This window comes from Schistocerca serialis, chromosome 4 (assembly GCF_023864345.2).
Source record: "Schistocerca serialis cubense isolate TAMUIC-IGC-003099 chromosome 4, iqSchSeri2.2, whole genome shotgun sequence".
Classification (NCBI taxonomy): Eukaryota; Metazoa; Arthropoda; class Insecta; order Orthoptera; family Acrididae; genus Schistocerca; species Schistocerca serialis.
In genome coordinates this window covers 947,413,335-947,440,288 of record NC_064641.1, presented here as the reverse complement: position 1 = coordinate 947,440,288, position 26,954 = coordinate 947,413,335, and the positions used below count along the sequence as shown (strand labels likewise).

The 26,954-nt window shown below is 46.4% G+C and overlaps 1 protein-coding gene across 1 annotated transcript in view; it reads right to left on the bottom strand.

Moving 5' to 3' along the window:
* LOC126474851 (transient receptor potential-gamma protein-like) overlaps window positions 1–26,954 on the bottom strand; it is a 528,586-nt gene that overhangs the window by 312,389 nt on the left and 189,243 nt on the right. The window contains exon 6 of the mRNA XM_050102331.1: window positions 24,361–24,519. Within this exon, the coding sequence (XP_049958288.1) occupies window positions 24,361–24,519 (159 nt within the window). The remainder of the gene's footprint in view (window positions 1–24,360; window positions 24,520–26,954) is intronic.

Sequence of the window (26,954 nt, the reverse complement as noted above, 5' to 3'; positions counted from 1 at the left end):
TATTGTGTGTGTGTGTGTGTGTGTGTGTGTGTGTACGTAAGTGACTCATCTGGACGGCTGCCCGACCTTGGACAACGGCCAGAGCGCGATGACTCAGATGGGTACGGTGCGGTGTAGTAAGCGTCCTCGTTGCGTATATACGTCGTCCAAGTGTTCCAGATCGAGCATATACTACTGATGAGTTAGTCTTTGCGGGTTCATTCTTTCCAGATGACGAATTAGTCGCTCACCATTTTTATTTGTTCCTTTATGTGCAGGGTAATCACCAACAATTTGTTTATACTTTTTTCTCTACCAATTTGTGCATTAAAATTGTCCATCAAAATTATGGAATGATGTTTTGGAACTTTGTGAATTGTTTCTTCAAGTTTTTCCGAAATTTTGTCGACTGATTCTGATTCATTTTTGTTTGATTCATTTGTGGGAGCATGGAAATTTACTATCGTATAAGTTTTATTCATAGATTTGAAAACGGTGTTGACATTCTTCCACAACTTGAAGAGAAATCCAAGACTGAATCGATAATTTTATTGATGACAATAAAGCAAGTGGCTAGATGTGGTATATTTTTTGTGACTCTTTTGCCAGGTTTTCCTTTGAATATTCTAAAGCCTTCTGATTCAAAACAACATTCATCTGTGAATCTGGTCTCCTGTAGAGGTGATATCATTAAATTTTTTTCTCTTAGTATGTCTAGCGTTTGTTTCTATTTTCGAACTTGAAGAAGAGAGTTTTACATTTGTGGTTACCAAGGCAGTCTTATGATTCTTATGACATGATGTCGTAGACTGTGAGCTCCACAGTGTGTGAAACTCAGCCGCCCATTCTGGGTCAGATGCTGTTTGCAGCCGCTCATTCTGGGACAGGCGCCACAGTTTACTAGTTTTGGTCCGCCCTGGCTGTTCCATTTCACCAGTATCACCCGTATCTGAGAGACGTTCCCGTATCCACTACCCAGGGAGGCGCCTGATGTGGGATTAGTAAACCCCACACATCATGTGTTTAGTGATGGTGGTTGATCCGCCCTTTCAGCCGTTGAGGTGTCACTAATCACCGTCTTCCGTCCTCCACGCCGCTGACTATTCGAGATGAGAAGTATAGGCTGGAAAATGAGAGACCCCTAGCCCTCGAAACCTAATAGCATCAGGGTCGGAAAAGAACAAGAGCTGGCCGAGGGTGGCCAGATAGGGAAGATAAAAGTGAGGAGCCTGGCATAAGTAAGTGGAAGCAATGCCAGGACTCAGCTCGGGGCGCCGTGGTCGGCAGCCACGTACTCACTAGTGGGTCCCTGGGGACTCTGTTCTTATTAGTATACGAAACCAGAGACGCTATTACGTTTAATTTAGAAAATCTTTGTCGACCTTCTCTTTTGCTCGCTGCATTACGAGAAGCAATATATAATATTACGTGGTCTTTTAATCATCCCCGTTGTGCTGCAGTATGTCGGGAGACTTATAACTTGAGGCAGATTCACTGGTCGGCTAGAACATTGTGACCACCGACCTACTGTCAGTATAAAACCATCCCTGCGAGAGCAGCGTCGTCTGGCGAGGAATGACTGTTAGTCAGACACACGCAAGGTCGATATACTATCAGTCAGTGTGCTGTCCGTGTGCAGAATGGGGAATACGCGCCATCTATCCGAGTCTGACCGAGGGCAGACTGCGACGGCCCAGAGGCGCGGCACGAGCGTTTAGGAAACTGCACGACTTGTCGGGTGTGTTCGAAGAGTGCTGTGGTGGGTGTCTTCAACACGACTCGACATCGTGGGGTTGAGCGGACACTCCTCGTTACAGATGTCGGACTTCGTAGGCTAGGCAGTCTGGTAAAACTGGGCAGGCGGCGAACTGTGGCAGAAGCAACATCAGACTTCCATGCTGGGCCGGGTAGAAGTGCGTGTGAACACAGAGTGCCAATGTTAACACCACGACATCGACAACTACGACTGAATTAGGCACGTGCGTGGCCATCGGCACTGGGCGTTGGCGATGCGGCAGGTCGTTGCACGGTCTGATGAATCCCGATACCTCCTCCACGGTGTCGTCGGGAGGGCGCGAATCCGCCGTCTTCCAGCGGAGCAGCTCCTCGACGTGTGTGCTGCGGGACGGAGGCCAGCTGGCGGCGGCTCCATTACGCTCGGGGGAAAACTCAAGTGTGCATCCGTGGGTACAGTGGAGCTCGTGCAAGGCACCGTGACGGCTTAGGAGTATCTCACGCTGGTTACAGATCACGTACATCCCTTCGTGAAGATTATGTTTCCCGATGGTAGTTGGATTTTCAACAATATAATGCGACATGTCACAAGGCCAGGGGTGTGATGGAGTTGTTCGAGGAGCACAGAGCTGTGCTGCCCCCTCAGCTCGCCAGATCTGAATCCGACCGTCACATCTGGAATGTGTTAGAACGTGGCGTCAGAGCTCATCGCCCCACTCTCGGGAATTGACGTGAATCAGGTGACCTGTGTGTGCAGACGTGTTACCGACTTCCTCCTGTGGCCTACCGAGGCCGCGTCTGCTTTTGGCCGGTGAGCGGCGAGGACGTCTTGTTTACGTCCCGTCCGCAGAGTCGCGAGTGCGCGTAGTTTGTTTACTTCCTCGCCGCAGCTAATACTTGCGTCCGTTAACACTGAGTCGCCATGGCTCCTTCGTACAGAAAAGCTAACATCAAGATCAGCTTCCAGCCCGACTACGCACGACCACGAGCCTTTGAAGTCGAACGATTCATCCGTGACGAAGTTCAAATACCAACGCAGCACATCATCGGTATCCACCTATCCATCACAAGTAGCGTCGTTTACGTCAAGATGGTCGATGACGAGTTATGTCACGCAGTTGTGAACAGATGCACGAACACTCTCAAGTTCAAACACTCCGATGGTCACATCGGAGAGGTTACTGTTGACCATGCTGGACTAGGATTACGCACATTAAGAGTCTTCGAACTCCCTTTCGAAGTACCACCGGACGTCGTTACCTCAGCTTTCCGCCCTTATGGGACGGTAATTAGCCACGTGGCCGAAAAATGTAACACCTTCGAGACGTACCAGGTCCTCAACGGCGTCCGACAAGTGAAAATTGAATTAAAGAAACATGTGCCGTCCTACTTAGTTATAGGTGGCTGTCGAGCAATAGTAATGTACGACGGACAACCTCGTACTTGTTCTGGTTGTGGCCAGGAGGGTCATGTGCGCTCGGCGTGTATTCAACGTCGGGTTACACAACTTCCATTGCATGACACGACACCACCTCCTACGCTCACGGTCCTCCCCCTCAATTACGCAGAGGTGACACGATCGACCGTCATGACAGACGACAACCCCCCCGGAAGACAGGAAGCGTTAGAATCCGCACCTGTCGCCGGTCCTGGATTGACCAACACCATTACGGTGTCTGCAGAGGTTGAAGAACGCCGCCCATCGACTCCACATGAAGATTCGGACGAGAGAATGGAACTCGACGCTAGGGTTGTACCGACCTCTGCCTTTCTACCTGAGGGGGATGCTATATGGGAACCACAAACTTTTTCGGACACAGAAACCCACGTCCGCAAACAAAGGTCACCGAGAAAACATAAAAAGCGACGTCGCCCAGCCTCAGACGATTGCCTCCAGCGAACGTCTTCTCCAGTTGACGACCGGACGGCCGACGAAACAACGAGGAAAATGGATGCCACGAGATCGCCCTCACCTGTCACTTTGTCTGATTTTGACAAACCCGATTCTGCTCTCTCGGCCAAACGGATGGCCAGCACAGCGCCCGCCGTTGGTACTCAACCGGAGACAACTGCGGATTCACCCTTTGTCACTCAGCCCACAAGTGTTCTACCGCAGCCACCGTTAACTTACGGACCTTGGGAGGATGACATTGAAGACGATTCTACTGCCGCTGTGGTGTATGAGGAGAGAGGTCTCTCCTCCCACACCTCGGCCCCTCCCGAGTAGCAACAGATGACGGCGCGGACGCGGCCAGCAGATCACAGGCCCCACCTTTTACGGCGACACTGACGGCGGCCCCCACCGCAGGAGACGATCTACAGACCTATCGCTTAACGACCATCAACATTAACACCATTCGGTCACGTACGAAGTTGTCGCTGCTCCAAGACATGCTCAATGCAGCAGACGTTGACATTGTCTTTCTCCAAGAAGTCTTCGTCGCCGATTTCCCGGGTATGTATGGTTATACGGCTCATGTGTCCCATGACACGCCAACTACCAGTGGAGTCGCAATTCTCCTCAGAGAGGGCCTCGAGGCGGACGAGGTCCGTTATTTCCCCGACACTAGAGGAATGGCCGTAACGGTGCAAGGCGTCCGGTTTATCAATGTGTACGCCCCTTCCGGAACGAATCGCCGTCGTGACCGATCGCTCTTCTTCGCAGAAGGCATAGCACCGCTTTTTCAGGGCAGGCACGATGACTTGATATTAGGGGGCGATTTCAATTGCACCCAAGCACCTAAAGATCAGCTGCCACGCCATTCACCGTGCCCCGAACTTGGGACACTCATCGGCGATCTCCAGCTGGTAGATACATGGGAACATGTCCGAGGAAATAGACCGGGATATACCCATTTCACGAGTCACTCGTCTAGTCGTATCGATAGGATTTACGTCCCCGTTCTCTCGCGGCAACGGTGAGTGACGCGGAGGTGTGGCCAGTAGCCTTTTCTGATCACGAGTCCTATATATGTGCCGTCACCCTTCGTCGCCAACGGGTGTGGCGCAGCCGACATCCCTGGAAATTAAACCTTGCTCATCTCGCTTCTCCGGATTGTCGACGCGCCATCGAAGACACGTGGAGTTTGTGCGTCCGCCGCCTCCCAACGTATCCTACGTCGATAAGTTGGTGGTTAACCTGCGCCAAGCCGGCCCTACGGCGAACCTTTATTACGTATGGTCGTGAGACTGCTGCTTGGAGGCGGCACACCCTTGATTTTTATTTCACCGTTCTTCGCGAATGCGCCTCCTTGCCACCCACACCGGAACGACAGTTGGCAGTTCAGCGTGCGAAAGCACAGATCGTAGCCCATATGCGCCGACACATCGACGGGACGATCGTCCGAGCGCGAACACAAGACAGACTCGCCACCATGTACCACGTCATCCAAGAACGTACACTGCGAAGACGGGCGCTGATACATGCCATCACCACTGAGGACGGCCGTCATCACACCACACAACGGCCGGCCGGTGTGGCCGTGCGGTTCTAAGCGCTTCAGTTTGGAACCGCGTGACCGCTGCGGTCGCGGGTTCGAATCCTGCCTCGGGCGTGGATGTGTGTGATGTCCTTAGGTTGGTTAGGTTTAAGTAGTTCTAAGTTCTAGGGGACTGATGACCTCAGAAGTTGAGTCCCGTAGTGCTCAGAGCCATTTGAACACCACACAAAGCGATATTGCTGCAGCCTTCTTCGACCATTACGTACGACTTTATTCTGCTCAATGTTCCGACCCGACGACGGTGACAGCAATCTCACAACTGGTTTACGGCATTGTCCCACAGGATTTACAAACTGAATTATTGAACGACATTACGGAAGACGAAGTTATCGACGCCATCCGTAAAGGAGCGGCGAATAAGTCTCCTGGCCCCGACGGGCTCCCTGTGGAGTTTTATAGAACTTTCCAGTATTAACTGGTTCCCAAGTTAACAGACATCTGTCGGAAGCTTATGTCCCCCGCGGTGCCGCTCCCTGCGAACTTCGTAGAAGGAATAATTATACCGGTTCACAAACCTAAAGGTGGGGCTCGAATACAAGATTACCGCCCGCTAACACTCGTCAACTGCGACATGAAGATATTCACCAGACTATTAGCAAACCGTCTACGACCGACCCTACCTTACGTCATCTTGCCAGATCAGACTTCCCTAGGGGGTATAAACAACATCCACACAGCACTGTGTCGATACCGTGACTTAATAGCCCTAGCCAGGGCACGCCGTATCCCGGGAGCGCTGGCATCACTAGATTTTAGCCAAGCTTTTGATCGAGTGGATCACGCGTACCTAACGTCCGTTCTCCAGCACATGCAGTACCCACAGCAATTCACAGCCGTCGTGATGCGCCTACTCCGAGGAGCGACTTCCAAAGTGCTCGTTAACGGGCGTCTCTCGCAGTACCTCCCGATTTTCCGCTCCGTGCGTCAAGGCTGCCCCTTGTCGACGTTACTATATGCTCTGGCACTGGAACCGCTCCTCTGTGGCCTCCGTCAACGCCTCACCGGTCTTACCCTACGTGACGTCACATTTCGCTGTACAGCATATGCAGACGACCTGGTTCTCGTGTTCCGCAATCGCGACGATGTCAACAGAGCACTAGAATGGATTACCACATACGGTGTGGCTTCCGGCAGCTGTCTCAACGTCGCCAAATCGGTCGCCATGGCCATAGGAGACTGGTTGACCCCGGCGTGTGTCGAACCCCTACAGCTTCGTGGCATTATTAAATGTCTCGGAATAGAGTTTCACGACGACATACGGCGCACTGCGGCTCTTAACTACCGCCGCTTATTACAACAAATTCGGGACCAGATCTTCAACCTTCGTCTGCGGACCCTCGACATTCTTCAAAGGACACACTTCGTCAATGTTTACCTCGCATCGCGCCTTCCACACATAGCACGTGTTCTTCCAATACTGTTACTGATGGCTCGACGACTATTAGCGGCATTCGGAGCCTACGTCAGTACAGGCATGCTCTTCAAAGTCAGTTATGAGTCACTGACCCTTCTCCCAGAAAGGGGAGGTCTTGGTCTAGTCCATGTCCACGACAGAGCTGTGGACCTGTATGTCAGCTCACACTTCAAGCTGTGGCGCCACCACCCGGAAAGTTTGACAAGTTTGCTGTTGGAGTCCTTAGCTCCGCCCTCCCTTATGCCCCCACTGACGACGCAAGACATACCCCCACCCTTCTACTACTTCGGGAACTTTTACATTGAACACAGCTATGTCCGTATCGCAGTACCACCGACGAAACAGGCGTCGGCGCGGGATATGTATCATGTCCTACAGCAGAGGCGCCCATCGAACATCGTGGAGACCAAAAGCCCTCAGGTTAATTGGAAGGTGGTGTGGAAGACGATTCACGCGGTTACACTCGACACAGCCATCCGATCCACATGGTACATCACAGTCAATGGTAAACAGATCACCCGATCACGCCTCCACAAGATAAACATGGCGGAATCGCCTCTCTGCGTAGACTGCGGGATACCAGACACGGACGAATACCGTCTCACGTGTGACGCGGCAGAAGACGTTTGGCGCTTGGTGCGACAAATTTTGTCGTATTTTCTACGAGTGACTCCGGAACACATCACACCTCGGTTTCTACTATTTCCGGATCAACAGTATTTCCGGAGACCAACGCTGTCACGTGGATCCGTGCGCATGCGGTACACTACTTATTTCACGATGGACCTAAAGATGTATTCGACTTTTGGAACTACCTACAAGAACGTCATTGCAAGATCGTACGGAACCCAAAATACAGACAGTATTTTTCTAATTACTTAGGGAGTGCCTTACGCGACCCTCCACGCAGCTGGATCATCAACAGGTAGGAGAAGATACCCATTGAGTGAGCTGACAAGACTAAGTTCGATTTTCCGTGGAATAACATGATATACGTGAAGACGTACCTGGATGATGAAGCGTAAGGAGAGTAGCGACACACCCTTCTGCACCCTTATGAAGCACTTTTTTTTCGTTTTCCCCATATACTTTACCTCGGTGTAGGAACGTGCCGAGATATTGTTTTCCTTTTCTCAGAGCACGATGCGGTGCTAGATACATTTATTTTTGTTGTGGTATAAAGTAAAACCACATTCAAAATACAGTAAATAAAAATTTTAAAAATAAATAATAATTCCCACAAAAGATTTCCCCTTCCCATCCCTGATTCCTTGATTTCTTGACGGACGAGGGGGACAGTGTGACCAGGCCTCGGGTTACGACCCCTGATCGCTCTGCCTTCCCCGCCCTCCCCCACCTCCTTAAAAAAAAGAAAGTGTCAAGCGACGTGCGTTCTAAACTTATAGTCGCCTGTTCGCGTCCAACTGTATTTTTTTTTACAAAAAATAAAATAAAATAAAATAAAAAAGAGGCCTCGTGGCACCCATGCCACTACGCGTCGCCGCTGTTACCCGTGCCAAAGGTGCACATACCGGCTATAAGGTAGGTGGTCGTAATGAGCTGGCTAATCATCGTATCTTATCATAAATTAGCTTCAATTGTTGTAAATAGTTTCAAAAAGCATTCTCTTCTCATTTCAAATCAAATCAGATGAAATCAATAAAGTTATTTTCATTGATAAGAATATATAGCAGCAATATTGTGATATGTGACGTATTTGTAGATGTATGTGACGCGGCAAGGTAATTAAATTCCTAATGCTCGTTTTCTTTTGGCGCATTTTCGAACTTGCAACTTCGTGGTTTATTTCAAAAAATCGTTCTTTGCGGTTACAACTACAGCAACATGCTTCATTGTTACACTGTAAGGTGTCAGGCAAATCCAACACCTTCCATGAAAACCCTGACATGATAAGCAAATCCAGTAGTGTGTCACATAGCTCCGAATAAAACGTGACATTAAATTAACCAAAGTAACACGAGTAACGAGTGAGCAAATGGAATACCACAGACTAACACAAGAATGCCTAAATGCATGTCATACCTTCCCACCGTGAGACAGACGCAGTTCCGAGGGGAGAAACGAGAACAGAAGCCGAGAGCAGAACCGTGATAAGCTAGAAGGCCCTACGATAAGGGACGGACACCCACGTCTCCAGCTAACCACCAGGACCACCCCCCAGCCCATGTTAAAAGATAGAGCCCTCCAGAAGAACAGAATAGATCTTACGATAACACTAAAAGGGCCACACCAGCTGCAAGTTTTAGCGTGAGACTTTTTCGCGTCTCTGTTACATTGCAAACTTTAAAAAACATTGTCCCACCACGAAAAGTATAACGTTTCTCATTGGATAGACAGAATTTTTGTAGGCGGAGCTTAAGGTTAACATTGAGACTCTGATTGGTCAGATGAAAACAAAGCGAGATAGTTTTTTTTAAACCAACTTCGGTAAATTGTAGTAAGGAGAAGTTAGGAGAGAGTTGCTTCCGAGTCGGCGAGGTGCGTGGAGCTGTGCCGACCGACGCCCCTTGACACTGCCTAACCAACGACAAGTTAATGAACGCACGCGATGCCGCATAACAGCGCATAAAGCTTCTCTCAGAACTGCAGAAGTCTCATCTGTTACACCCCCCTTTTGCGTAATACTACTGTCGATCGTCGATTAAAGCTCATGGTATTCACATTTGCTACGTAAGTGAAAATCTGAAACACGATGATTTTTCTGTTATATAATTATTGAGAAGCCACATCAGCCACTGTAATTTACGACAAGTTAGATAAGTAATTAAAGATAATTGAGGGTCACTGTAGACCGTTTTGATAGTTTTCTCTTTTGCGAAACTTAATTTAAACCTAGATTATAGATGTGATATGGCATAGGTCATCCTTCGATCCATTGTAGAACTTGGAAACCCACTCAGGGAATATTCGTTCACATTTTTGTTGAACGCAGTTGGTTTTTATCATCCTGTATTAAAATATTTCCTTTTATCAATAGTGCAATTTATAAACAATGTTTTGTGAGTAGAATAAAATTTCCAATGGTAAACTTGACTGCTTTTTCGACGTTATTTTACCAGCTAACTAAAAATAGGAAAGCCTTGAACCCCTTCCACTAAATTTAGTTAGTATTTTCTTTTACAGGGACTGCAGTGGAGCTGACGCTGAAATCATTAAGTATTTGGTTATATCATCGCTAGTATCACTGAACTCTTCTGAACTCTACATGTCATGTGTGGTCTGGCGTCTCCTTACCAGCAACAGGTCCCAGGTTCAAACTAGTCAATTCCCTAAAAAATGCGCTCAGAGCGTCGTTGCGCGAAAGTGGTAGGGAGACACGGCTTAGAAGAAACAGAAACCACGCAGAATGTTAGAACACGTCGTCAGAAAGGAAATATTAGATCCTTTATTCAGCGTTAAAATACATTGCACATTATACCGCCTTTAGAAGATAGACAGATGAGTGCGTCTGTAACTAAGCAAGCAAGCCGGTGGACAGCCTTGTATAGGGTCCCGGCAGTCCTGGCGGTCGGTGGTCCGGCGTGACGTAGGGGCGCCAAGGGTCGGCTGTCGTCCTCCGTGTTCCGAAAGTACAGCGCGGCCGATATTCCAAAAGAACGTCAGTACGATTCGCAGAGGAATCCGGCATTCTGTGGTCCACACACAGCACTATCTGGAGGCACCCACTGTTGGGCAATTTAACAACCATAACTAAGATTTCGAGCTGACGTCAATGCTGATCACTGAAGGCATCCGGAAGCATTTTAGGTTTACTGAGTTGCAGTAGATACTGCTTTAATTTAACGTTATTTAGATGAAGTTGTAAATCAGGAGTACCTCTATGTAGTAGGTTTCACAGACTGGCCCAAGTCGTGGCGTGGGGTGAGAAAAATGGTTCAAATGGCTCTAAGCACTATGAGACTTAACTTCTGAGGTCATCGGTCCCCTAGAACTTAGAACTACTTAAACCTAACCAATCTAAGGACATCACACACATCCCTGCCCGAGGCAGGATTCGAACCTGCGACCGTAGCGGTCGCGCGGTTCCAGACTGTAGCGCCTAGAACCGCTCGGCCACCCCGGCCGGCTCCTGGGGGAGGGGGGAGGACACGAAAGGTAGCAGGGGAACTCGCGGTTATTCTATACTTCTTGAGGACAGCAGACCTGCACACATCTTGAGGAGACTGGAGTAAATGAGACGTGTTTCTTCTGTGAGTCTCCTGTACTGGACCGGCTGACCAGTTACCTGAGCTCCGTCCACGCTATGCAGCGCATAGCTAGGCCTCCAATCCTGGAATTAATTATTTCACTCTGTAGAATTAAAGAGGCACGAATTGTCTCCTATCTTCTGTCTGTTCCTGCATTTCAGAGTGTAGATATCTCTTGCATTTGTTCATAAGAACTTTAGAAATAATAACTGGAGACACTGATTTACTTGATGTTTGATTCATCAATATAAGGTACTATCTTTTCATTATGCTATATACAGTTTGTTATATTTCAGTATAGGAAGGAGATCAGTTCGGTGACGTGTGGATTCGCGCGTCATCTGGCGCGCCATTACATGCTGATTTGCACGACACAGAAAAAGTTGCACCTTGCAATCTACATTTGTTCAACGACGACAGATTTTCGACTAAATTTGATGAAGATCATTTTGTCCCATTATATTTCACACAAACACAGTCCACAGCGACCAGGCTGCCATGCCTGGCGTCAACTACTCTGAGTGTGGCGGCCCGCCGCGTACGCGACGCACCGGCGCTGTTACTTTTAATTGTGCTGTCCACGCCTTGTTCTTTTGTTGCGGCGGTCACAGTGACACGTCCCGGCTTCCGAACAATCAGGCTTCTGAAGAATGCAACATCAGCATTTCAGTCTAAATTCTAAATTATTTTCCATTCATATTCGGATGATTTACACTGGCTATACCACGACAGAACAAAACAAATTTCATGTACTTGAAATGTAAAAAACAAACTGTCTAGTCATATTATTATCAATCTTTATTCTTTTTCATGGACAATAATCCATGGAATGCAAAGAGAAATAATATAACGGGTCAGTTACAAAAAAGAACATAAAAACGTCCATTGTATAGAATACAAGAGAGACCGGATAATTGAATAATAATTGTAAATCCGATGTCTACACTACGCTGTAGCCCGCCGCTATGGCCGAGCGGTTCTAGGCGTTTGAGTCCGGAACCGCGCTGCTGCTGCAGGTTCGAGTCCTGCCTCGGGCATGGATTTGTGTGGTGTCCTTAAGTTAGGTTTAAGTAGTTCTAAGTTTTAGGGGACTGATGACCTCAGATGTTAAGTCCCATAGTGCTTAGAGCCATTTGAACCATTTGAACTAGGCTGTAAAAAAACAGGTTTGAATTTGCTGCGAACCTGTCTTTGCTTTCGTAGCTGCTTTCTGACACGGTTGTCGAACAACGGCGGAACTTTCCCATACCTCACAACGTTTCTTGCCACAGATCTGTCTAAAGTTTACGCTCTGACTTTGTCCATTGGTGCACAGTATTGTCAATGCCGGAGCTGGCAGATCCGGCAATCTGAAAACTTTATCTTGTCTCTGTTGCTAACTATCTGATATCTATTTCCTATGGCTCTTGCTAAACAGGTATATCTTACTAATATCCTTGCTATTCCTTTTTACAGTCGTATTCAGTATTGCCTTAAGAGCCTCATCACCGATCAGCTGATCTACGGACTCGAAAATATCGAGCTTGTCGGTGACCAGAAGATCTAACATGTTGCCTTTACGAGTCGGTTATCTGTTTAGCTGCTCAAGGTCATTTCCGTATAAGGCATAATAACATAACGAGTCTCGGGAGAACAACGAGAGTGCAGTGCAACATGACAAATTGTTCCCAGAATGAGGTTTTCACTCTGCAGCGGAGCGTGCGCTGATATGAAACTTCCTGGCAGATTAAAACTGTGTGCCCGACCGAGACTCGAACTCGGGACCTCTGCCTTTCGCGGGCAAGTGCTCTACCATCTGAGCTACTGAAGCACGACTCACGCCCGGTCCTCACAGCTTCACTTCTGCCAGTATCTCGTCTCCTACCTTCCAAACTTTACAGAAGCTCTCCTGCGAACCTCGCGAAAGGCAAAGGTCCCGAGTTCGAGTCTCGGTCGGGCGCACAGTTTTAATCTGCCTGAAAGTTTCATGACAAATTGTTAATTGATTCTGAGTCCGAGTAAACGCAAACAGAAAGCTAGAACGCTGGAAATAATTATCTCTGAGCAGGTACTGGGAGGGCGTACGGACAGTGAGAGAATAAGCGCGAGGGAGCGACCGCGTCATGACGTCACGGCGCAGGTCAGCCTCGCTGGAGGGCCCTGAGCAGCGTACAGCGTCGACTAACGAGACACAGCGCGGGTTTCAATAACCTGAAACGAGGCCAGGAGGGAGCTCAATCTGTCAACGGAAAGCTACAGGAAGCGAGACAAGCATACTCATTAGCTCGTAAGATATGTAGCAAACAACCGTACCCGTTTCACAAGAGCACATAGCGAGGGACCGACGCAGCCTTTTAAGAGAATGCAGCAGGATAAGGAGGACACATTCGGTCCATACAAACCGAGCTTTGCCATACTGCGTCACGCTAACTCCCTTTAAATACACCAGCTCTCCAGCTCTTGTCACGAGTTGATCACTGGGATCGGTAGCATTCACACTAATAGTATTCCATTCCATGGTTACGATACTGTGGTGAATCTATGTCCTAGATGCTTCAGCACAGTCTATGACCCAGTCAAAGGCGTACTCAAGATGATGGCCTTCACCGGATGAACTTCACATTGCTCACGACCTACCACATACTGATGCAGAAACTGTCTTCCGATAACACCACATTGCACAGTGCTAGCAATACTAGACGTCAACCCAGAAGCCAGTAATATGAGTAGTAGGGTAAGGGCAGTGCAAGCACACTTTTGATATCAAAGTGATATGCAAATTAATGATATTGATCAATTAATTACCCTCAATTCCCACGCCCCACCCTCGCCCCCTACCCCTGAATGACGTCACGTGTTTTCCTCAGCATGCACGAGGGTCCCCGCCCCTCCGCTGACCCACCATTCCCCATCCCACTCCACCACCTATCCCATTGGCTCGAATTTCTAACTTTGGCGAGAATTTCGAATTTTGGTTGGAGTTTCTGTGTCCCAGGGCAGTGCTGACGTCCCACCCCATTCCCACCCAGGAATTGGCGGGAAATTAAAGTGGCAGAGACCTTTCTCGGACTTGAATCTTGGCTGGTCTTTCTGTACACAAAGCAGATGTGCACTCCCCACGCCCCCCCCCTCCCCCAACCCTTTCCCCAAATACATGGAAACGGTGCAGATGAAGGAGAGGAAGGTCAGGTTAGAGTGCTTTGTTTATTTTGGTTGGGAAATTGATGTAAAGATCTGCCCTGATAACATAATTAACCAATAAGATCCGTCCTAATTACACAACTACATGCATAACGCTACACAAGAAGCACCTAAAATCGCAAGACAGGTCAAAAATTGACAATGCAATATAACTGGTGCCATCCAGCTAGGAAAAAAACTTACACTACCACCCGAAAGTAGTGGAAGGTGTACTCACTCTCTATCCTTCACCTACAAGGTGGCTGGAGAAAGGGTGGAGTGGAAGGTACTGCCTTTATTTTAAGTGGGAATAGTGTTCAATTGACGAGAAGCTGGTGTTGGACAGAGAGAAGTTTAATAAGTATATTACCTGAAAGCATACAGCTGAGGACTGTATCTATCGCTGTTTGTCGTTAAGAGTTCGCTACACACACTCTCCCCTACTTTTCTCGACAACCACCTTGCAGACCAGGTAATCGAAGCCAATACACACCACCACAACTGATGGAAAATATTTCACTGTTATCATTACACATCGAATTGTCGTGAAAAGAAAAAACTAGCGCTTATAATCAGTGGGTCATAATGCAACACATGAACTCGGGAAAATTGTCAGCCCGAAAGAGGGGTGGGAGTTGCATTTTCGTCCTCCTCAATGGGTGCTCACGAACTAACCATCTTAGCGGCAGTCTTACTCCCCACCACCACCACTCCTACCACCACCCCTTCCCTTACTCTCCTCACAACAGGCATGGATAGAGGCATGTTCTGTTACTGATACTTATGGTGGTATTGATGTACTGTCTCCAGTCTGCATAAAACGGTCACAGATAGACAAATGACAAGAACAGGACGCTTCATGTAATCTGTTAAACGTATTTCTGGGAAAGACTAGACCTCGCTGGAACATCAACGAAATTCCAGAGAACTCTCCAGATCGATGCTTGGAGTACAACCAGCTGCCGGCGCACCCCTCACAGTTTCTCCGCAGCATACCGCCGTTCCGCCGGCAGACGAGTGGGCGTGCCGCGTGTGGCACCCAGCCCGGCTTGAGGTGGAGGTGCAGGCATTGGCCCCTCACCACCACAAAAGGATGTAATGTCAGCTAAACAATGTGAGGTAAGTGAGGCCCCCTCCCCACAAGTGCACCACGCCACACCACACAAAGCCCTCGCTGTCCCCTGGTCGGTGCTCAGCTGTGTCTGAGCACACAGAGTGGCCACGCCTCCGACGCCTCCTGTAGGCCAGCCATTCTGCGAGAAGACATTTCATTGTAACGGTTCTATTTAACCTCAACACATACCTTATAATTGAGCACCTGTTAAAAAGCAAAACACAATCGCGACGATAATAAATGTACTCTTTCCACGAAGATAGGAGCAGTCCATGTTCTTTTAGTTTTATGAGCAAAATCGTTACAGTTCGTATGTTCGACGGCAGGATACAATTCACATCTCATTATTTGGCGACATTCAATGAAGTGAGAAAAACTACAGCCACGCAGCCAATCAGAGAAGACCAAACTGCAGAGGTCGTGTGTGACCACCCTGCATAAAACAAGAGGAGAAAACTTCCACTTTCGCTGTGAACACTATCAATCATTGCGGAATAGCTTCGTTACTTCGAAACCGTCATCATAGTAAAGAAAAGGCGAGAGTTTAAAGTCCGAAGAAAGAACGTCTATCTCATGTTCAAATTGGTGTTTGTAAATCAACGCCGGCCGGAGTAGCCGACCGATTTTAAGCGCTACAGTCTGGAACCGCGCGACCGCTGCGGCATGGATGTGTGTGATGTCCTTAGGTTGGTTAGGTTTAAGTCGTTCTAAGTTCTAGGGGACTGATGACCTCAGCAGTTAAGTCCCATAGTGCTCAGACCCATTTGAACCATTTTTTGTAAATCAACTGTCATGCACGTGTGTATTACAAACATTTCAGACACTTGAAATAATATTGCAGGATATAGCCTTTCACGGCATTTGCTAAGATGTCGGAAAGGAAACAATCAATTTACGTTCGACAACAAGAAGCTGTAATTGAAGAGGACATTGCCGTGTTGTACACTACGGCACGTCCTGTTTTACCAGTGCGATGCTATATCACAATCGTATTTACAAACGCATCATGAGAGCCTATCTTGTAATACAACCTCCTATAAGATTTCACCACGTCATTGAAACAAATACCATGTGCATGCTTACATTTGACATTTTTGCTCCATAACCCCTGTCAAGCGACTTGCCTGTAAACTCTCTATCATACAGCATACAATCATTCACAATTGCAGCATATTCCTATGTTCCAGTTTTGTAAGCAGTTTATCACAACCTGTTTCATGCAATCTACTCACATTTTGGAAAAACATTATCATTTTTATGTGCACACAAAGCTATAATTCAAGTGGTACATGCTTTCTAATTAAAGGTTATAAAGTATGAAATAACACAGGACTTGCGGTAGCACATCTACTTTTAAACATGCATTCACGATGATAATAATATGAATATGTTTCCATGAGAATGGATACAGCCGATTTCTATTAGGAGCGACAGTTTGCCTTGGTTTGTTATTATTACTGGAGAATATGGATAATATTTTCATGAAATATCAGTAGTATAACTTGCGTCGAAGATGTTATTCTCTTTAACACGATGAATTTAAATGTGCTTGCATCCCATACAGAATCGTTTTGCGAAGAGTTCTTCGCTATCTGCGGCGCTGCAGCACTGTCGAAAATAACGCACAAGTGGCTTAAATCGAGACTTCATGATCGGTAATATGCACGCATAGTGTCTACATGTTCGTGTGTACAGCCCTCAGCGGAGACGGTTACGGTTCGAAAGCAAAATTTGCTAACTGCTCGTGTATAAATTACGCTGCCGGAGACGTGCACTTTGGTACGGAGAAGGGAATCTCTCACGTTACAGCACGCTAAGTGCAGTTGAACACTGTCAGCTAACCAATAACTTACTACTAGGATAAAAAAATACCCAAAATCTTCAGTTTTCAGATGTCCTGAGAGGTTTTTTGAAGACGTATCAAAGTTGGAAGGTATAAACAGAAGTAGGGAAGCTCATCTAGTAATCAATAAGAGCTTATACTTATGGGGAAAAAATATCAGCGCAGCTGCAGAAATCAACTCTGTACATATGTCAACTCCCTGTTGCAGATCCCTACACGATAGAGTGAAAGACAGATGAACGTCTAGAACTGCGCCAGACTTCGAGTTTATACCATCGAGTGCATCGCTACATGAGTCTATAGACAAGCCTTCTGATGTGTCGCAGCAGGACACGGATTTGTTTCCAGAATACGAGTTTCCGATCTGCACCACTCGCTGAGCCTCATATAGGTACGAAGAAGGTCTTACTATAAATTTCTCGAATTTCCTGTTGAAAATGCATGCATGTGGGTCTACGAGAAGAGGTAAATTCTTAGGAGTTTTTGTTAGGCTGATGTATAGGACACGCAAATATCCTTGTATAAAATCAAATAACGCATGGGTATGCAATATGACGACTTACATACGGAAAACTATCGAAAACATATGAAAAAATGACATAAAATCGGCAAAAATCGACGAAAACGTGGTATAATTGCAACAACTTTATGGAAACTACGTGAAATTGAGGGAAATGCAGCGAAATATGTAAAATCGCGAAAAACTGTTGAAAAATTACGTAAATTGACTGAGAACACATAAAATTTGGGAAAAAATCCCATAAAATGTGGGAACTGAGTTGGTGGTAAGCAGACTGGGTTGGTGGTAAGCAGACACTCAAGATCGAGAAATGCTCAAGAATTATGCTCGGGCCGCATTTAGTTTTAACCCTTCCCCGTGCAAACTACGTGGTTTTCCTAACATATACATTAACAGAAGTGATATAAGTAGTACACAGAGGCAGTGCATTAAAGCAGGCGTCACACGTGTATCCCAATCCTTAACTGTGTTCTGACACGTGCAGTCGAATATAGATTTATCGAATTACTGTTGATTCTCACAAACAATGTCAAGGACGACGAGAAGGGTCAATGCGTTTATCAGACTTTAGTCATTCCCTAGCGTGTTCTTTAGGAGAGTTGACAGATGCCACATATATCTGTCTTAATAATGTGAGGAGGGTATACTCTAGAAACGTGGTGTTAGGACGAAATTTCTGCATTATCCTATACATGGGCAAAACTACACAACATCACGCCAGGCAAGAGGAATACTACCAGAACCATTGTGATTCTACTGCAAACAGCAGTAAGACTGTTGCACCTCCTCTGCCTACTGACCGTTGTGCTTACTCCCTCGTATGCAGTTGCTGCTTCTTCGTGTGCAGCGGAACATGGGTGATAGCTCAATGTATCTACTATCGACAATATTCATGTTGTTTTTTTCCTCGTTCTGCTTCCTAGTGATACATAACGGCATTTGTTAAAGCTCCTGCTACCACCAATAATAAATACGAGTGACACAGCTAATGTGACTGAAGGTATATACGTTTCTGGTTTCAAAAGACTTATGGAAATGAAGTTCCATGATTCTTGACAGAGCGTAGGAGAACGATGCGAGAGACCCGTACCGCCGTGCTAGGCAAGGTCGCTTTCCTCCGACCGTAATGGGGGTGAATGATGATGATGATGAAGACGACATAACAACACCCAGTCGTCTCGCGGCAGGTGAAAATCCCTGACCCCATCGGGAATCGAACCCGGGAAGCGAGAACGCTACCGTGAGACCAAGAGCGGCGGACAAAAAGACTTATAAAAACCATTAATTTTCCTAAAGGGAGAACAGCAGTTTCCTGACTTTGTTGTAGTTGGTTTATAAGCAGCTCGAGCGTTGGATATAGACTGACAATTCCTTCCTAGGACACCAGAATGGTGTAGAAGAAGTAGTGGATGGGCGTCACAGGGTATTCTCGCATTCGTAGGATAAGGTCAGAGATTGTCACATCCCTCCCACATTGTTCTTGACCAGTCCTCCCTGCAACACGGTCGCCAATTTTATCTGCAACTGACCAGAAGTGTGAGAGTCCACACCCATCACATTCCACGTCTCGTGAAGGAACAGAGCGAGCTTTGTTCGTAACTGCTATTCAGCGAAAGCTGTACCACATCAGTCTTACCCACAACACCCACACAAATGCACAAGATCTCTCCAGATGTGTGCATGTCGAAGAGGGTGCGTATCAGACATGAGAGTGTTGCTATGATGTAACGAACGATTTATACATGATGGAGCTCCAGGTGGATGTGGGTTGAAATATTTCATATTAATCAACTGTGCTATCAATTCTGAAGCATTATTCCAATGCCTGGAGTCAGTACCAGGAAGTTACTAGCATGAGAGATTTTTTTTTTCGTCATCAGTCTTCTGGCTGGTTTGATGCGGCCCGCCACGAATTCCTCTCTTGTGCTAACGTCATCTTAGAGTAACACTTGCAACCTACGTCCTCAGTTATTTGCTGGATGTATACTAATATCTGTCTTCCTCCACAGTTTATGCCCTCGACAGCTACCTCTAGTACCATGGAAGTCATTCCCCCATGTCATAACAGATGTCCTATCATCCTGTCCCTTCTCCTTATCAGTGTTTTCCATATGTTCCTTTCCTCTCCAATACTGCGAAGAACTACTTCCTTACCTAACCAGTCCACCTAATTATCAACATTCCTCTGTACCACCACATCTCAAATAATTCGATTCTCTTCTGTTCCGGTTTTCCCAAAGTCCAAGTTTCACTACCATACAGTGCTGTGCTTCTGAGGTACGTTCTCAGAAGTTTCTTCCTCAAATGAAGGCAGATATTTGATACTAGTAGAATTCTCTTGGCCAGGAATGTCCTTTTTTCCATTGCTAGTCTCCTTTAATGCAGTAAATGAAGGAGTCAAAAAAGAATACAAACGTCTCAAAAATGAGATCGACAGGAAGTGCAAAATGGCTAAACAGAGATGGCTAGAGGACAAATGTAGGGATGTAGATGCTTATCTCACTAGGGGTAAGATAGATACTGCCCACTGGAAAATAAAGTTAACTTTCGAGAAAAGAGAAAAACATGTATGAATATCAAGAGCTCAGATCGAAACCCAATTCTAAGCAAAGAAGGGAAAGCATAAAGGTGGAAGGAGTATATAGAGGACCTATACAAGGGCGATGGACTTGAGGACAATATTACGGAAATGAAAGAGAATGTAGATGAAGATGAAATGGGAGATATGATACTGCGTGAAGAGTTTGACAGAGCACTGAAAGACTTGAGTCGAAACAAGGCCCCAGGAGTAGACAACATTCCATTAGAACTACTGAGGGCCTTGGGAGAGCCAATCCTGACAAAACTTTACCATCTGGTGAGCAAGATGTACGAGACATGCGAAATACCCTCAGACTTCAAGAAGAATATAATAATTCCAATCCCAAAGAAAGGAGGCGTTGACAGATGTGAAAATTACCGAACTGACTCTACGACTTGTTTTTGTTGTTGTGGTCTTCAGTCCTGAGACTGGTTTGATGCAGCTCTCCATGCTACTCTATCCTGTGCAAGCTTCTTCATCTCCCAGTACCTACTGCACCTACATCCTTCTGTATCTGCTTAGTGTATTCATCTCTTGGTGTCCCTCTAAGATTTTTACCCTCCACGCTGCCCTCCAATACTAAATTGGTGATCCCTTGATGCCTCTACACATGTCCTACCAACCGATCCCTTCTTCTAGTCAAGTTGTGCCACAAACTTCTCTTCTCCCCAATCCTATTCAATACCTCCTCATTAGTTACGTTATCTACCCACCTAATATTCAATATTCTTCTGTAGCACTACATTTCGAAAGCTTCTATCCTCTTCTTGTCCAAACTATTTATCGTCCATGTTTCACTTCCATACATGGCTACACTCCATACATATACTTTCAGAAACGACTTCCTGACACTTAAATCTATACCCGATCTTAACAAATTTCTCTTCTTCAGAAACGCTTTCCTTGCCATTGCCAGTCTACATTTTATATCCTCTCTACTTCGACCATCATCAGTTAGTTTGCTCCCCAAATAGCAAAACTCCTTTACTACTTTAAGTGTGTCATTTCCTAATCTAATTCCCTCAGCATCACCCGACTTAATTCGACTACATTCCATTATCCTCGTTTTGCTTTTGTTGATGTTCATCTTATATCCTCCTTTTAAGACGCTGTCCATTCCGTTCAACGGCTCTTCCAAGTCCTTTGCTGTCTCTGACAGAATTACAATGTCATCGGCGAACCTTAAAGTTTTTCTTTCTTCTCCATGGATTTTAATACCTACTCCGAATTTTTCTTTTGTTTCCTTTACTGCTTGCTCAATATACAGATTGAATAGCATCGGGGAGAGGCTACAACCCTGTCTCACTCCCTTCCCAACCACTGCTTCCCTTTGATGTCCCTCGACTCTTATAACTGCCATCTGGTTTCTGTACAAATTGTAAATAGCCTTTCGCTCCCTGTATTTTACTCCTGAATGTCGCCAAATAATGAAATATGAATCGTATCCTGCCACCGAACATAAAAACTATGACGATTTTGCTCATAAAACTAAAAGAACATCAACTGCTCCTATCTTCGTGGAAAGAGTACATTTATTGTTGTCGCGATTGTGTTTTGTTTTTTAACGGGTGCTCAGTTATAAGAGACAACTGTTATAATGAAATGTCTTCTCACAGAGTGGCTGGCATACTGCAGCTGTTGGAGGCGTGGCTACTCAGTGTGCTCACAGACAAAGCTGGGCAGTTAGAATTTCGTTGTTATTCCATGGAGGTCCAGTCTTTTCCAGAAATACGTTTAATAGGGTGCATGAAGCATCCTGTTGTTGTCTTTTGTCTATCTGTGGCTGATTTATGCAGACTGGAGACAATATATCAATGCCACCAGAAGGATCTTTTTTTGGACCATCAGTGACCTATGGTAAGGAGAGTGAGGGATGAGAGGTTGTGTGGGGGGGGGGGGGGGGGAGACTAAGACTGCTGCTAAGATGGTTAGTTTGTTGAGTGCCCACTGAGGAGGACACAAATGCAAACGTCACCTCTCTCTCCTATGCAATCTTTTGGGCTGACAATTTCTCCCCGTACACGTGTTGCATTACGACCCATTTCTTTTCTTTTCATGACAATTCGATGTGTAATTAGAGCAGTGAAGCATTTTCCATCAGTTGTGTCAGCGTGTTTACCTGGGCTGCTGGGTAATTTTCAAGTAGTGTAGGGGAAGACGTCTGTAGCGAACTCTGACGCCAAACAGCGATAGACCCAGTCGTCAGCTGTATACGTATTAAACTCCCGTCTGTCCAACACCAGCATCTCGTCAGTTCATCACTATTCCCATGAAAAGAAATAAAGACACCACCTTCCACCCCAGCCCCATTCCCGCCACTTTATAGGTGAGTACGTCTGTCACCAGTTTCGAGTGTCACTGTAAAATTTTTTCCCAGTAGTGTGGCACTGTCCATTTTTGAGCTGTGTTGCGATTTTAGGTGCTCATTGTGCAGCGCTATGCGTATAGTTGTGTAATTAGGGCTGAACTTTATGATTTGTTACGTAATTATGACTGGTCTTTAATCCTGGTTCGCAACAAAAGTAAGCAAAGTACACTAACCTAACCTTCCTCCTCGGAATTTGGGCACTTTCCATGTGGTGGGCTGTGCACTTCGACTTTCTGTCTGGGAGGATCAGTATTTGAGCCCTATAAATGGCACCGCCATTTTTAATTTCCTGCTAACTCTCAGGTGTGGTGCGGGGTGGGACACAGAAATTCCCGTCAAAATTTAAATTCCCCACAACATTTGAAATTCCGACCAAAAGGGTAGGTGGGGAGGGGATGGGGCCGTGGGGAGTGAGGTGACAAAACAATTAATTTTATACTCCGCTGAATCACAGATTAATTTTTGAGACCATTACAATGTATTATTGCACAAATTGGTTAATCAAGTCGTAGTATCATGAACTGAAACAGTTCGGAACTGATAACTAGGTATTATGAGAGGTTTCACAATGCTGTCTCATTAACTCGCCTAAGAAATAAACAGTGGAATGTAAATGCTAACAGATGTTAAATGTACTCAGTTTGCATGTAAACAATGTTAAGTCCCCAGTAATGCATTTGTAAGAATGAAACTTTGGCCAAAATATGTAGTTACTCAAGAAGTATTTGAAAAGGAAGACGTATCTGAATTAAAAATGTTATTTAGGAGTTGTTACTGAGACTTTACTGCATAATTTCTCAAAACAACTAGCTAGTTCCTTCTCCCTGTTTCCAGGTGAGGTCTTCATGTTAGTACTGTGACTCAAAGAGTTTAAGCGGTAGGTCGAAACGAAATGATAATTTTGAGCAGTGTCATTTGAGTGTACTAACATTATTTGTCGCCAACGGCCTCGCCGCAGCGGTAACACCGGTTCCCGCCAGGCCACCGCAGTTCAGCGCTGTCGGGCTCAGGTAGCTCTCGCAGGAGTGACCGAGTGCTGTCGGCAGGCGGGGTGCGCCGGGTACACCGAGCTCTCGCGAGGCCGGTTCGAGAACTAGCTGACCGGCAAGTAGCGGCTCACTGGCAGCAGTGTGCAGACCACTAGCTCCTCCCTATCTGCATCTACTTAAGTCTTCAGCTGAGGATGACGCGGCGGTCGGCCGAAACTTTGAGGCGTTCCGAGGCTCGTTCCGATGGGGTACTGAGATAAATGTTATACGTCACTAAAATAGCTTTCCACTTCATCACGTAGTTCTGATAACATTTCGTGTAAGAGTCACCACGGTAATTTGACCCTATCGTAATATCTTCACGATATTTTCTGTATTACGCTGATTTAAAAATTAGAAACGCTTCTTTTGTGCACCCAGAACAATAAGTTGGTGGGGATCGGTGTGTGTGAATGCATTTCTGCCGCTTCGTCTAGTTAGGTTCTACGTAAGTGCAGCCGTGACAGGTCCTTTTTTTATCAATCACGAGCTTAGTGCCCACTGCTTCGCAAGGCCAAAGAAGCACTGTTTTTCTGAACGTGCTTCTGGTAGTATTTTCATAGAAAATTTCACCTCCTGACACATATTTCTTCATATGTAACCGAGAAGTGAAATAACTATTTACATAGATTTAAGTTTAAATTTTTTTAAATAATGAAATATTTTCTTAAGACATTTCATCGCCTGTTTCATCTCTTTTGGTGTGGAATTTTGAACTATCACTTCTTAAACGATGCCTGCACTATAAGAGCAACCCCGTCGTCAAATGACAGGTTTCTATCCTTAGCGGTGACGATGAGCCAGTCAGTGAGGACTCTGTCAGCGTCGCCTCTGCAGTTTCGCTCCGCTTGACTCGTTCGGTTGCAGGGAGAGAGAGAGAGAGAGAGAGAGAGAGAGAGAGAGTGTACTCACCGCAGACCCAGGCGAGGATCATGCACTCGACGACGGAGGGCGGCCCGCCGCGCATCGCCGTCACGTCCACCTGGCGCGGCTGCGGCCGGCGGTCCGTGTCGTTGCCGAACCAGTCGCCGATCACAGACTCGATGCGCTGTGACGCCAGGATCAGCAGGACTGCGGGCATTGCGTCACTCCACAGCACTCCCACACACGTCTATTCCCTACAGTTTTTTCTGATATCGTCTACAGTATCTGTACATCCATATCCGGGCGACGTCAGGTACTCAGCTAGTAAGGTGCAAAGCTTCAAAGGTGGCTTTCATTTGTGACATTCATTTCGCAGATTATTCTGCGTATTTGGAGTAAATAAACCCATATAATGGTTAATTAGTCTTATTAGGTGGATTAGAAAGAGATACGTGATGATTATACACATGTCTGAAATAATACGGGCTTTGGTAATGATAATATTCAGTTGCATGCTGTAGGTGTAAGCAAAGTGGGTTTGCCAGTGGAGGCGGGGAGGCGAAGGCCGGCGAGCGCCGGAAGAGCGTTGTGCAAGGGCCGGGGGTCCTAGGGGATGCGGCCGCTGACCTGCAAGCATCAAAAGGAACGCCGCCGGGGGCCAGGTGAGAGAGAGAGGGGAAATGTCGAGCAGACAGACAGCGTCCAACGTACGCGCTGGCGCCGCCCGGTCGCGCGCTGTTTCAGCAGCAAATGGGCTGAGCTCTGATTGGGCAGTTGATAAGAAAGTGCAGGAAACGCTGCGGTCAACGCCCGCTGTTTGGACAGAGAAATTTTTTGGATAGGTGGAGAAATTGTATCACTCCGCGAGGGAGATGTGGGAGGCCTTTGCAGCGTCTGGATTGGCTGATTAGAGTTTGGCGGCATTAACATTAAGAGCTGGGAGCCAATGTTACCAGTGTAGTATATCTAAGAACAGTGTACAATTTGTTTAATTTGTTTTCATTCATGATTTGTTCAATATGATCTAATTTCTATCGTGAGATAATTTACAATAAATACAAGTTATTTACAATATGGCTTTTGATTCAGTAATCAGTGGTAGTTAGCCGTCACTGTCACATTAATATATTTTATTCATGTTTAATATCGGCCACTACCCCAATAGGAAGTCTTGCAAGCTCATTCCAGCAATGTGGACCACCCTTAAAACAATTTTAACAAACCTTATCGTATTACTAATCTCTGTCTATAAATGTGATAGGGCGGAGAATGGGGCTGCTTGCAGACAAAAATCCTACACTGAGAAATCATTCAATTCCACGAAAAAAAAAGCTGCTTCGAAAGGAACTCAAAATGTTCTCACATTAGTGCAAGAAATATTCTGGAGATAAGACGTCCTTCAGACTTCTCTGACCCCCCCCCCCCCCCCCCACACACACACACAGAGTTGTTAGCAACAGGAGACGTGCTCTACTTCTGTGCTACTGCTGCTCAAACGGTCAAAGTGATCGAACGGGCCCAAGATTTGTCTATATGTTTCAGAGTTCGACATTGTGTACGTTAATCGAACAATAACGCAACTTCTCCCTCTGTGGGGGAAGCGACGGACTAGTCACAACAACAAAATTGCTCTCTGCTTCACATTTATCAGTCTGATGGAAAATGAGGGCGACGTCTTGCCACCGTCGTATAAAGTGCAAACTTCTTGGGTATTTCATCGAACTGCCTGCCGGCTTCTGTCTCAGGTTCTTCGGCCGAAGTTTGTGCGATTATTTATCTGACGTTTTGCCAGCACGAGTGGCTGGCATTGTCTTTGTCAGACTTTCACTCGTAGCAGTGCCTTGTTCCTTAGAGCTTACACTGCAATATTAGCTGTGACTGAGTGGAAGCAGGTCTAAAGTCTGGTGGCTTCATCAAGCTGCACATCGGTCCCCTCGTGTGGGCGCCGTCTACACACGCACGCCCCCAACATTCCACCAGCAGAAGGCACACGAGCGAGAGCAGCACAGCGTAGCGCGCCCTGCTAAGCACAACCGCTGTCGACCCGAGTCTCTTACATAACTCAGTGCGTTGCTCTTTGAATGTCGGGAACCGAGCCACAGTGATTCCTGTAGCTGTGCCGTACTTCGATTCCGTCGAAAATCCCGTGCAGGAGGCCCTTGTTGGGTTTTTATTGTTTCTGAACAGTTCGAAGAAAAACTGAGTCTCATTTCGAATAGGCACCTCACTCGTACAACTATAGTTGGTGGTGACGTCAGTCTAGCCTCGACATGCTGGCGAAAATACACGTCTAAATCCGGTGGTAGGCATACAATGTCATCCGAAATCGTACTGAATGCTTTTTCAGAAAATTATTTTGAACACTCGGCTCAGGACTCCACTCTGAGTGTAAATGGTTGCTAAAACATACTTGACCTCTTACCAACAAATAATACTGACCAGATATGGAGCATCGTGACGGATTCGGAGACTAGTGACCACAAGGTTGTTGTAGCTAGACTGAGTACCATAACAGCCAAACCCACCAAAGGTAAACGCAAAATACATCTGTTTTAAAAAGCATATAAAAGTTCGCTTGACACCTTCGTAAGAAACAGGCTCCACTCCCTGTAATCTAACTATGTAAGCGTACACGAGACGTG